This window comes from Monodon monoceros, unplaced genomic scaffold, assembly GCF_005190385.1.
Source record: "Monodon monoceros isolate NGI ecotype Baffin Bay Population unplaced genomic scaffold, NGI_Narwhal_1 Super_Scaffold_17, whole genome shotgun sequence".
In the NCBI taxonomy this organism is placed as follows: Eukaryota; Metazoa; Chordata; class Mammalia; order Artiodactyla; family Monodontidae; genus Monodon; species Monodon monoceros.
In genome coordinates, this window is record NW_021703773.1 from 7,500,623 (window position 1) to 7,514,944 (window position 14,322).

Below are 14,322 nucleotides of genomic sequence, written 5' to 3' on the forward strand. Positions count from 1 at the left end.
CCTCGAGCCAGCACCCACCCACCAGGTTCAATTCCTGGCCTTCTCACTGTGGAATACTGGTTCTTCGTCTACCCAGTTGCCATGGATTTCAGGGTTCTTCTCTTAGGCGCCCCCTGCCCCCTCCCAGGTGGAGAGTCTTGGAATCAGGCTATTGCCCAAGGCTGCTCTCATGAAAGCCTGTACTGACAAATAGCTATTAATTTTAATGAGATAAATCTCCTCAGAAATAAGAGTCCTAGATGACATTTGCAGGTAAATGGACTGCTCTCGGCAGGCGGAATCAAGAGGAGAGATTTACTTTTACTCTGAAGGATGGGAGGGGGTGTGCATATTTCTGTTCCATTTAAACCTCTGATATGTGACTCCAAACCCAATGAGAAGCCCCCCGAAAGCCCTGGATCTTTCGAAGGAACTTCAATTCTCTTTGGCTCCTAAACAAATACAACAGCAAAAATATGAGAATAAGTGATATTCACAAGAGGAAGAATAACTTACTTTGGGGTTTTATTTCATGAAGAGGTTTTTTATCTAAAAGAAAGAAAGAGAAAAAAAGAAAGTTGCATTTAATAATTTACACGGAACAGATATATTTCCTATATCCCTTTACGTCTACCTCCATAAAGGAAACATTTTCTCTCTTTCTGCAGACAATACGGGTTATGTTATTCATATTTATCCTTTTCATTCTAATTTTTAAAATTTTTCTCTTTTGCAATATTTTTCTAGGATGACTGCTTCACTCCTTCAAAAAAACAAAAAATCCCTCAGGCTTACTGGTTTCTTTCTCTTGCATTTGTTAGATTCTTATCGGCATGATGAGAGCAGTGAGCTTGTCGCCTGTCCGTTTTTTATCTACAGCCAGAAGACTGCTCAGGTAAGGGATGCTATTTCACTATATATGATGATAGAAAAATGAACCATGAATAAATATTTAAAGGGATCCTGCACTGGTTTGCAGTTATCATGGTCTGGATAAAATGTTCCAAACTCTGCTTTTCTTCCATTCTCGTTGGGTATAGGTGCTACGGTATTGTGAGCGCGTTGAAGGTTTATTTTTAAGAAATCACACTTTTTTGTTTCAGATCTTGATCATCTGTTAAAACGGGGATGATCTCTCTTAACGGAAAGGTGTCCTTTTTAATCATGCTGTTGAGCAGGGCAGCGGCCAGATGAGACGGATACAGAGAAAAGACACTTGGTCTTTTCTAAAGCAAGTTAGACATTCTTATCCATTCTCTTCATGGCTGGCCGTTCATCCACCATCCCCCGCCATCTTCCATCACCAGATATTTTGCAATCATCTTGCAAATCACTTGGAGACGTGGTGCCTGTGGCTTGCTCTGTCTTACACCACAGTCCCTCCACTAACCTTTCCTCCTGCCCCTGGTCCCATCCCAGGCCAACACAACTCCACCACCATGCAGAAACCTGGGAAGACCAGGTCTGACACCGTGTCAAATTCCAGAGGATTTGCAGGGTGCACCATCCTCTCATTCGCGGCTTCTTAGGGTGTAGATGGAACACAGTCTGACTACAAGCACGGGGGCTGTTGCCAAGGATTCACAGACTCCCACAAGGCAGGGGACCTTGAAAAGTCACCTTGTGTAGCCTCCTTCCTCTCTTTGCCTGAAGGCGAGCCAAGCGGGGTGAGATCCTGTCATTTTGGATTATGTTTTTAACTGAATCAAAATCTCGCACGGTACACATTTGAGAACTTCATAAATATTACCTGGCTGACTGCACCGTAACCCCTCCCAGGCAGACAGACACAGCTAGGTTCGGAATCCTTCACGGAATATCTCTTAGCCTAACCCACTCTCTGCACTTAATACTGATTTTGACAGAAAAGCCTTGCCGTGTGCTTTAGATACAACTCTTGTGTGTTCTGCCATCTGATTTGTGATGGAAGTAGCTTACAAAAGTTGTGTGTAAATCACACTTTTGCAAAGGGGCCACCATTGTTTTTTTTTACGATGAGGGGAAGTTAACAGGCAAAGGGTAATATCTGACAAATCTTTCTTTAAAAAAGAAATCCTCATAAAATATAATAATTTGTTCAAGTTGATATGATCATATTCAGATTCTTACAGTCAGGTTTCTTAAAACCAAAACCTTGCATTTCCCTTACTGCACAGACTCAATGCCATACTAGTTTCCTTAGCGCAGGTGGTACCGCCCAAAGTCCAGATGCTAATGCACTGAAGAACTAGAACAAAACGACTTTGGTGGTTTTAACCTGACTTCAGTTTTTGCTTATTGTACGCTCTAAGCATTTGGCATGGGCAGAGCCATGCTGGCAGGCCAAGGCTAAGACATCTGAGACTGATGCATTGCTAGGACAACACAAAGAGACATGCAGAACATCTGTTTAGAACTCTGGCTGAGCTTAACAGTATTTTCTTCCTTCTAAACCACAGGAACGAAGATTATGCCAGGTAGCAAAATGAAACTCCATTAAAAACAGGTGAGATGTATAACTACTCCTCAGAAAAACAAATCGAATAGAGCCAAGATGTGAAAAAACTGGGGTAGTAGAGTTCTACCCGGTACAGCTCTGAAAAGAAGACAGAGTGAATGGAGCTGAAAATCCCAGGGCTAAAGTCCCCAGATAGAGGGCGGGGGCCACATGGATGCACAGAGCAGCAGAAGAGGGCATCCTCCGCTCTGACCTGATGACTCCCAGCTCCGGCGTCGTCATTACTGACATGGATTAGTGCAGACTCTCAGGATCAGAAATGGATTTAAATCTTGGATTGTCTTCATCTATCTCTGTGACCTCAGTGTTCCCCACAGTAAAATGGGAATAAAAATGTCCTTGAAGCTTGGTCCCGGGGGGTTAAACATGATAACCATGAGGCCATGCAGCGTCGGGCCAGCACATGTTCAGCCATCAATAAGTAGCAGCTAATGAAGAAAAACTTTAACATGTTATGAATATGATCATCATACTTGTCAGAGGACCACAATGACTCCTGTGCTACTGCGTGGAGACAAGGCACAGCTCCAAATCAGAAATTCCAGTGAATTTCAGGGGTCCTTGAACGGGAGTTAAGAGACATGTGCCTAATCCTGTCCTCTGCTTGCTGACACCAAGGGCAAGTCGAAACTTCCCTTTCCTGCCATGTAAAGAAGACCCCTGTGCTACCCTGCTTTCACTCCTATAAATCTTTAGAATAACTACCAAAGACGTTCCACAGAAATCCACCTGAAATGAATTCTGAAAGCAGAGTCAAAATTATTCAAAGGGCCGCTCCTCTACCATCGCGTGTGTTATGCTGAGATCCAGCACGTGTGTTAGCCTGCACCGTCTCACGGAAAAGGCTGGAAGTCTCTGGTGCCCAAGAGCTTTAGTCCCCTGGCATTGGCATCAACATTGGGTTCTGCTGTATTTTGTGAAAAGCAGTATCTTGTCAGCAAGCTGCTCTCATAGACCATTTTTCCCAGCTTGAAATGTCTGATTAGAGATTGTTCTACCGTGAGCTCAAGAGAGGGCTACCACGAACCTCGCTATGTTTTGCAAGAATGGCCCACCCACAGTTCATGTTCTTTTATTCTGTTTGCATAATCATTTTCTCACAAGGCTCAGGGCCATGCAGTCACTGGCCTTGGTCAACCAAATCCTCTCTGTTTTAATTTTACCTCTCTCCAAGGCCATGTTCAAATGGCCCCTTAGTAAATTAATCCATTAGGGCCATGGTTCTTCACATGGGCTGCATATTAAAATGACCTGGGGAGCTTTTTTTTAAAAAAAAATACCCATGCTTAGGCCCTTCTCCAAGAACTCCTGATAGGGGTTTGTGTTTTTGTGATTATTGAGGGCACCACCACTTCCTGGCAACAAATCTGGGGTTCTGTGTACTCAACTCCAGTTCCTCTCTGCCTCCCAAAAGGCTTTGGGTAGCTGGAGTGTACAGAAGGGCCCATTTTCCCTTACAGGAAGAGAAATGTAATTCTGAGCCAGTGGCAGCTGAGCTGTAGTTTGGGAAAATCACAAGTTTTCCCAGGGTCTAACTTATACACCAAGAGGTGCCTTCTGGGTAAATAGAAATTGATGGTAATTATAACTCAGTCCTATAGTGATTTTGTGTATTTACAGGCTAAAGATGTGCAAGTGTCTTTTAAATTTTATTTTTAATAGTGTTTTAAATTGTGTTTTCTTTTAAAAATCATTTTTATTATTTACACTTACCATATCAAAAAAATACAGATAAGTGCAAACCGCCCCCCCATAATTCCACCACCAAGAGATAACCGCTATTATGTTGTTATATATACAAGTCTAGGCTTTTTTCCTCTGTGATTTTATATACATATAAGGTTACGTGCACACATATATGCTTATACATATATTAGCAGGAAACTACATGAAATTGACAGTAATTGATCATTTTTACCTACAAAAACATGGAATTGTCTTTTATATACTGTTCGGCAATCTGCTTTTGTCTCAGTGCTGTATTGCCAATATTGCTTTGTGTCTGCCGTGCGTGTGGTGAGTGTGTGCATAGAGGTATATATACTTATATATGAGGCAAGGGAAGAGAAGCGGGGGAGAGAGACAGAGACAGAGGCAGAGAGAGGGAGGGAGGGAGGGAGGGAGGGAGGGAGGGAGAGGGAGAGAGGAAATCTACCCTTTTTTTTTTTTTCTTTGTGGTACGCGGGCCTCTCACTGTTGTGGCCTCTCCCCTTGCGGAGCACAGGCTCCGGACGCGCAGGCTCAGTGGCCATGGCTCACGGGCCCAGCCGCTCCGCAGCATGTGGGATCCTCCCGGACTGGGGCACGAACCCGTGTCCCCTGCATCGGCAGGTGGACTCTCAACCACTGCGCCACCAGGGAAGCCCACAATCTACGTTTTTATCTTTGGTGGTGATTCATTTCTTTTCCACCTTTCTTTAAATTTTGGCTTCCCTTTTATATGGCATTCTCCCAAAGCATTTCCATTGTTCTTAGAAGCTATTTATGGCTGCATTCCTACCTTCCCACCCACCCTCATCCAGCCTTATCCTTTCTCTGCCAGGGAAAAACTGTGGCCAGCTGCATGCAGCCCACATCCCACGGATCTGAGTGAGCCAGAATAAGGAGAGATGACACATGTGTAAGGCGAACGTGCTGACAACTACACTACAGAAACGTTGCAAGATGACACATGTGGATGGATGGATTCAATCTCCAACCCACAGACTGGGCAAGGGGCTGCCCTCAAAACCCGTGCCTTGTGATTATTTGAAATCGGCTTCTATGGTTTTTGGATACCACACACATACGTTTCTTGAGACTCAGGCATCAAGCCACTCCGTGTGGACTAAATGCCCACCAGGACAGTAGCCGGAACAGCTCTCTCCTGCTGGGCAGCAGCTGACACATGTCATTAGAGTTCACGATCGCCATTCTTTTCACTAAACCAGACACGTCCCATGTTTTCATCTCCAAAGACCATTTTCGTTATTTCCTTCTTCATAGATCATATGCTTTGGAACCTTTTTCACCCCCACCCCCCCACCCCCGCGCAAAAGATATGTCTTGAATTCAGTTTTATTTTAATTTATCCTCCACAGTCTTTGTAATCACAAATTATTTAGGAGCTGATTCTGAAGTGTGTGGCAGATTCAGTCTTCTCTGCCCATTCTCTCTGGCTAGTTCCTTGTTTGCTGGAAGAATTCTCTAGCATCATTACGTAGGAATCTACCATGATTCCACAGCCTCCATGTCATGGCCAATTTCTCTGTCTACCTTTATGGTCTTCTATTAACTGGTCCCACCACATCAAATGTGACTCAGTTTCCGCTGCACCTCAGCAAAAATCCATATTCTAGTCCGATCAATCGATGAACTCTCAGTGCTTTTGCCCAAGCTCTTGCCTCTCCAAGGACACCCTCCTCCCTCCAAGCCTCCTATATAAAAATGTCCTCTCTCCAATGCCTAGATCAATTTCTGATTCCCTCATGAAATCTTTGGTGATTACTACTCTGTTGGAAGAAACCTCTCCCTTCTCTAGACAGTTTATCTTACTTATACTCACTAAAATACTATGCAATTTCTTTCAAAATATATGACTTTGTAAGTGTTCATCTGATTGATTTTATACTTTTGTCATCACCACTAGTTATGGGCTCCTAACATGAAAATCATATTTAAATGATGAGCTCACAAATAACTGGCACTGCAACAGAGGATCATGGCAAGGAAAACAGTAGCAGGAGAAGTGAAATTAAAAGCTATTTGCTTGATTATTTACTGATTGGGAGAAAAAAAGTTGAAGTTATTGATTATCAGTGTGTTTCATTTACTCATGCTTTCCCTCTTCTCCCATAACCAGAAATAATTAAGAAGCCCTCTGAATGCTCTCCAAAGCTGCAGGAAATCCCAGGATCTGGTGGATTCTGCTTTGTATTAGCACTGGCAGATAATCAGATAAACACGAGGTCTGCTTTCGCTGGCAACACCACCGTGATTGAACGTGTCAGGCAGACACTGAAGATGACAAGCAGGGATTCTATTCTGTTCTCCTGTGGTTGGTGAGAGCTCACTAAGGCTGTAGGACATGCAGGAACACAACCACCAGCTCTTGTAAAAACCATGAAATTCTTCCGGCGATGGAAAACACAGCGCATCTCTCGTTTTTTACTCTTTTCAGTTGTTAATTTCTGCATTGCGTTTTTCTTTCGGGTTTTTTTTTTTTTTTAATTTAAAGATCCTGCTCAGAAATGACTCTTCAGAGACCGTATTTACCCCACGTTACTGAGTTAATTCAATTCTTGCTGCCTCTCCCCACTTCCCAGCCTGTATAGACCATCGTAAGCTCTACTGCCCCTTTTAAAATGCCCTGAGCAGAGTTTCCTGTGCTATACAGTAGGTTCTCGTTGGCTACCCATTTTAAGTATAGTGGTGTGTATATGTCAATCCCACACTCCCAATTTACCCCTCCCCATGGGAAAAGAATTTGAAAAAGAATAGATACATGTATAACTGAATCACTTTGCTGTACACCTGAAACTAACACAACATTGTTAATAAACTATGCTCCAACATAAAATAAAAATTTAAAAAATGCACTCTGAGCACATCCATCCATGCAGGACAAGTACAGAGAACAGGAGGTTTTGAGAGATTCCTCCCAGGGTTTTCCAGTTGGTTACGTCTGTTAGAGGCATCGCTGGTTTCCTCAGAGATATCTGGGTAATTAGAGAAATTCCAGGACTGAATGGCAAAACCCTCCACCTGAATAAAAACCCGTAAGATCTGAGATGTACGTCAGTAAATGAAGATCAGTTGTATTAATATGTTCTACCAAAGAACTGTTCAAGATCCCATCGAATTAATTAGGGGAAATCAGATGGGTACTACAAGAGACAGCTCATGGATATGACTTACGATGACAAAGACCTTCCACAATTGCCCCTCAGCCAAATCACACAATTTGTGTGCATGAGATGATGTCGTCTTCCCTCTTCCTTCTTTCAAAGTTGACGTCTCTTATAGGAATGTCTTTTGTATTTCCTAAACTCAGATGAATAAGTATCCATAATGACCATACTCCCAAGGGGCATTTGCATATTTCATTTTTGAACTAAATCATTTCAATGTCTAGATTTCTTACCACCTTTGTCCATTCCCACTGATTCACTGTGGGTTAGTTTGTTTTTATGATGGATATACAGGGTACAGTATGCTTTGGGGTTACAGCAAAGATGTTTAAGCATCTGTCTGCAAAGACTGTCTTATCGGCAATTGGCCTCAAAGTGATAAAATGCACCGTTTCCAATTCTGCTCCGAGGGAAGATGCATATTAAAATTCTTCTATGCTGTAAATTGTTTTGCTTTGATTCCCTCCTTTCTATCCACAACAGGAAAATATATGTATGTGTATACAGACATACACACTCAAAACTAACCATAAATGTTCAGGGTCTATAATTCAAGCTTAAGGGAATAATCTATTGATAAACGTCATCACGATCACTTTCCTTACCTTAAGGGAGGAGTGATATTCAAATTATTTAAAAATAGTTTAGAAGCACCCTGTCAGTGTAAGCACCAGCCCTGACATAGGGTCATGGTGACTTTCTGCTGTGTCCAGGGCGGTCCCTTTAGTTGCTGGGTCACAGGGAGGTGTCGGTAGGGAATGGGTTGGGGGTGGGGGTGGTGAGACTGGGGAGGGTGTTATGATGACTATTCACTGACTGCTAAAGAAATACTTAGCAGCTGATATACACAGGCCATCAGTCCTGTCTTACCAAAAAAAAAAAAAAAAGCTGAAAAAGAAACTGTGAATTGTGAATCTTTGACTTGTAGATTTATTCTAAGCTTCCTCAGGCCTCAGGCATGCAGAGTCTATATCTGTGTTTTTCATCTATTCTCAGTGCCTGGAACAGTAAGTGGAATATGGTAGGTACTCAATAAATATTTGTTGAACAGATGAGTGCTACTCAGCCTTGTATGTACTTTCAATAACGATCATTACAAAGTCAGGGTCCCTAAATTTCCTAATTTCTGTATGAATTCCTAGGACATTGTAGCTTCTCAATGAAGGGAATGGAGCAGATGCTAGAGGCCTGCTTTGATGACTCAGTTCTTAGGGGTGGCTGGCAACTGGCTTTGCTGGGTAGGGGATGGGGTTACCTTTGTTTCAGATCTAAAAGATGTCCCCCTATCACCCTGCATATTCATCATCCAAACGGTGAATTTTAGGTGTGACTGAACTAGAATATCTCCTCAAAGCTGGCTAAAAGACAAGTATCTGTAAAATCATAATGGCTTCAAGTTTTTATACTGAGATGAAGCTTAGAGATCACCCAGCACCCCGTATCCCGCCTCCCCTCCCCCCGCCCCGTTTGATAGTTATGGACAGAAGGCAAGGGATGGTGAGAGATCTGTCAAGGTCACACGCTAGTAACAAAACAACTGAACTAAGACCTAGGACTCCTTACTCCCGGTTCAGAGCCCTTTTCCCTACCCCATGATCTGTTTCTAAATGATCACGGCAATTTTCTATTCCACTGCACACTAACATTGTCCTCTCCCAAACACATGTATGCAAGGCCGGGGCTTCTAGGAGGATGCTGAAGGATCCTTTTTCTAGGATCCTTTCTAGGAGGATCCTTTTTCTCTGGAAAAAGGACAAGGCCAGGGTTAAGGATAATGCATGCTGGTGATGTTCATATCATCTTCGCTTTCTGGATCACATGTCTCAATGCTCTTGAAGACACACACGTATTTAATTTGTAACGTAAGGAGAAAAGATAGAATCAAAACAAAGACGTTTCCTCCACCTCTATTAATTCACTTTGTTCAGCACACCCCAGAGAGCACTGAATCCTTTACAGGAGTAGATTACTCTGTTTTAAATCACTTCCCTGGTTGGGTTCTTGCCGTTTCTTTTATGGCTGGTCCACTCTATGATCTCAGACATTAAATCTTTCTCTAATCCAGACTCATATTTCTTACCCAGGGTTTTGTGGAGTCCTGATTAAATATACTGCAGAGGTAGGATCTGGAATACATAGAACTGCTGAAATGGGGAGAGTCTGTTTTATATGACAGAAAGCCTAAATTTTGGAAACTTCCTGACTCTGGATATCATTAGTTACTGACCAAATCTATTAGATAGCTTTTAAAAATACAAAAAATAATGCCCAAATCGCTAATTTGGGGATGTGGGAATGTCGAATGATGGAAGTGTTGACATGTAACAGCTATCATTGATCCAGAAGAGCTGGCACCAGGACGATAACCCTGGGATGTGGAGATTGTGTATGGTCTAGTAGTGCGTATGGGGGATTTTTCCCCCACCAGTGAGAAAGGATTTTTAAATGAGCGTTGACAAATTAGAATTTGCTTTATGAAAATTTATTTTCTAACACAATTGTTAGAACAGGTGTATTTCATAACACGAGGGAAGCTCTCAGTATAATGAAGAATGATTTTCTCACTTGGGGACCATCCAGGCTTCTCTCCTGGGCCTTCCCCTTGAGTTATTTTTAATTAGTTGTTACAATCATAGAATTTTAGGACTTGTTGGGACCTCAAAGATCACCTGGTCTGTCTCCTCCTCCTAACTAAATCCCCCCTGCAAAGGAAGACTGGAAAATCAAGAGCTGTTCTCTCAGCTACTTCTCAGACGTTTCTGGGAAAGGATATTGACACTTTGGTCTGACACCAAGTTGAAGAATCCTCATGAGTTGTTAGGGTCCTTGTAAACCGTGTTCCTCCAACTAACGGTATGTCTCAAATTACCCCTCAGAGCTGGTTCATACAAAGAACACAATTTGTGTCCCATAGATTTTAATGTGAAGCACATTTTATTTCATTAGACACTATATTAGTCAGATATATTAGGAAATGTTTTAACAAAATATCTAAAGTGTCACTTGTCAATTCTTCCACAGAACATGGAAAGCACACTTTTTCTGCCACAGGAATCCCTTTACTAGAACACACACACATTATTTTTATTTACACAAATGGAGTGCTTACTACAGATGTCAAATGCTTTGCATGGTTTAGGTCATTTCCTCCTCAAAACGAACCCTTTGTAATAGACACTATGATAACTTTTATTTTATAGAGGAATAAATTTAGGCTTAGAGAAATGAAGAAATTTGCTCATAGCATTGCAACCGAAATTCAAACTCAAGCAATCTGATGCCAGAGCCCGGATTCTTCAACCTGTTACCTATAGGATAAATGTTCAAATCCTATAGGCTCAGCTCATTCATTTCTCTCAATTCTAGGTTCATGTCCATTTCTAATTTTTCAGAAAGAGAATAACATCTCAACTCAGAATCACAGAGGACACTGGAAGGCCATTCAGCCTTTGCTCTCAATGCCAGCTCAACCCAGGCCCATCCTGGGCCAGCCCTCATGGAAACTCAACCTCTGTACCTTCTCGCAATCCCCAGTTAGGAGCCAGTGCCTTCCCTGTGCTTCTTGGGGATGCCATCTACAAAATATTTCTCTTTTCTTTGTAATGAATTTGTATTCCCATCAACTATCTGGCCCTGTGGCTAAAATTTCCCGTCCTTAAGAAATGTTTTTAAGCTTTCTACTGGGTTTTCTGTCTCCAGTTTACACTGTCATGGGGATCTGTTCTTATTTGTCTATCTGGTTTTCTTGGGGTTTTTCTGTTTTGTTTTGTTTTAGTCTTCTTCCTCTCTCTCTAATGTGATGTGTGTACCGTGTGTACCCTCTCTGAGTAATGTCATCTGGAGGTTAAGTATCCTGTTCTCCAGCTGCCCAAATTTAATGTTAAAGTCCTTCCTATTTACAGGAGAGGTGTTTTATTTCAATTCCTCTCATAAAATGAACAAAGTTAACAAGACGCCTCAGAGATAAACAATCTTCCAGACATGTTTCTGGAGTATGACAGCACTTCCTGTCCAATTCCACCAAAAGAATGTAAGCCCAGTGTAAACGTTCATAGGGAAATATGGTGGTGGTGGGTCAGGGGGAGTTGACAGGAATAGGAAAAAGAAGAAGAAAGAAACAGAATAATTGCATTGATTTCTATTAGCTGCGAAGGAAATTTTTATGTAGGTTACTCTGTCATGACTACGTACACGTGGCACACGTCTGGGAAGAAATAAAGAGATGATGATGACAGAGGGAAAATTTCCTGCATCACAAAAGGTATCTTAGGGCTTCCCTGGTGGCGCAGTGGTTGAGAGTCTGCCTGCCGATGCAGGGGACACGGGTTCGTGCCCCGGTCCGGGAAGATCCCACATGCCGCGGAGCGGCTGGGCCCGTGAGCCATGGCCGCTGGGCCTGCGCATCCGGAGCCTGTGCTCCGCAACGGGAGAGGCCACAACAGTGAGAGGCCCGTGTACCGCGGGAAAAAAACAAACAAAAAAAAGGCATCTTAAGTCCTTGTTTCAGAGCTGGTTGAAAAGAAAGGCCACAGATTTTTTTTAATTGAAGTATGGTTGGTTTACAATGTTGTGTTAGTTTCAGATGTACAGCAAACTGATTCAGTTATATATATATATATTCTTTTTCAGATTCTTTTCCCTTTTAGGTTATTACAAAATATTGAGTATAGTTCTCTGTGCTATTCAGTAAGTCCTTGTTATTTACCTATTTTATATACAGTAGTGTGTGTATGTTAATCCCAAACTCCTCACTTATCCCCCAGCCCACTTTCCTCTTTGGTAACCAAAAATTTATTTTCTATGCCTGAGGCCATAGATTTTTAGTGGTTTACTGAATACATATCAGTCATCAATGGGCCAATGGATGAAGGTCAGTCCTTACTTGGAAGGGGGATTATGCTCAAAAAGACAATCAGATGTCTTTATCTTCTTGTTAACAAGGTACAAATGCAGAAAAGTCCACAGAGGGTGGATAACAAAGCGGAGACATTTTATGGTAATTTGCTGTATATGGCTCATTCTTTTTCCTTTTTATGCTCAATTCCACTCAGGATGTGGCACTAGAGTTCAAATCCTCTTATCACAAGGCACAAAAGTAAAAGTTTTAGCCTTGTAGAATTTTAAAAAAATGCTTTCACTAAGACATATGAGTATTGAGCTATCTCTATTTTCTTTTTTAATTAAGCACAACGGAAACTTCTGTTATGAGCCACTTCACTCTGTCTCGTTAAAGCGTGTTATTCACTGGTCTTCTCATTGGGTCTCATAACGGGAAAGCATTATTGGGGCACGGGAGAGAGATCGTGGCTAAGTTGCTAATGACACCACATATGTCCAAATCTACATTCTTATCACTCCTGTGGGTCTGCAATATTATATCCACATTTTCTATGCTGTATACATAAAGGCAACTCTGAATTAATCAATTGTTTGTTATGCAGAAAGGTAGCTATTGGGTATTTCTAGGGAAAATCTCCATGGAAAAAGGAATACCTATTATGTACAAATGGAATGGAAATGGGTTTTTAACATTAAAACTACTTGGGAGAATTAACAAGCAGTAGGAGACTTCGTGACAACTTAATGCATTGTGCTAGCATGTTATCTTGCTGACGCCGTTTTTATTTCTTTGCTATATAGAATTTCACTGTGCTATAATTAACCAATTATGTAGTGCAGCAGGCCCTGAAATATGACCTCATCCAACAAAAAGGTTTTAGAAGAGTCCAATATGAGTCCTGACTCTCTGCCCAAAGAAAGGACATGACGGTTTTCGTTTTGGTAAAGGGACATCCATCTGTTATAATCTCATATATGAAACAGATATTCTGTAAACCACTAGCAAAAAGTAAGAGTTGTTTCAGATACACTTAGCTAACTCTGGAGTGAATGTTCTCTTATTCAGTGCCCTAAAGAAATACAGGGAAGGGACCCGGGTAATTACTGTAATGGATAACAATGAGGCTTAGAATATGATTCAAGAGAAAACGCTTACCAAGGCAACCTGTACTCTGATGTGATTACAGGCTCACCTTTTCAGGTGCTTCCTTTAGGTCACTTAAGTAGATGGTTCAACAGACAATGTGGTTAGATTATGAGATGTAGCTTGGGGATGTTTATTTGAACCTGCTATTGTATAGACATCTTTATCCTTGATGGGGTTTCCAAACTGTCACCTCCAACTTTTCTTATCAGTGTACTCAGGAGAAATGAAAACAAAGCACCATGTAACTGATCTTTCCATTTCTGAACTGTCAGTGTTGAAATGACCTGTCTCACATCCTGACAAGAAGGACTGATTAGCTCTCAGGCAGCTCAGCCTTGAAGATTTCCTCTCTCTTTTGGGTCCCTGTGACATTTCTCTGGCTTCGTTCTCACAGCACATCTGGGCACTAATCCCCTCTGAAGCAGATTCACTCAATCCTCTGAAGCCAAAGCCCTTAGTTTTTCATCTGCTGGAATAAAAAGGAGAGGGAGCAGGCTCCCCTTACTTCTCAGACTCTAACTAAACACCCCACTATTTTCACCCTTCTGTTCCTGCCAATGAGGAAGGTACATATCATTTACATGGACATTTCTGTGATCCTCCGGCACAGAAGCAGCTAAGTTCAGCAAGTAGAAAGGACAGCGGTCAGAGAACTACCTGATTTTGATGTTAATGCTTAAAAAACATGGATCCACAAGTTCTTGTCTCTCGACGGTCATCCCATGTAATTATCTTCCTCGAAAAGAACTGTTCTAGCGTAAAGGCCCTGATGTTTAGTTTATGCTTGTAATTTGGAACCTCGGACTCACTGCTATTGGTACCAACTGCTTAATCTTACCCTCCCCGGTCTTGGGGCATTTCTTTCCTTGTTGAGGGCATTTAGGTGTGGCCATCTGTGACAGCATAACACTAAGGTCCTGTGCTACAGTCACAACTGACCTAGCAACAAAATCATACCCCAATATTAAAGT

General features: G+C 41.9%; 1 protein-coding gene across 1 annotated transcript in view; it reads right to left on the minus strand.

Annotated features, from left to right (window-relative positions):
- The window catches only part of UNC5D (unc-5 netrin receptor D), a 606,988-nt gene that overhangs the window by 101,918 nt on the left and 490,748 nt on the right, over nucleotides 1–14,322 (minus strand). Inside the window, exon 8 of the mRNA XM_029226506.1 lies at nucleotides 496–528. Within this exon, the coding sequence (XP_029082339.1) occupies nucleotides 496–528 (33 nt within the window). The remainder of the gene's footprint in view (nucleotides 1–495; nucleotides 529–14,322) is intronic.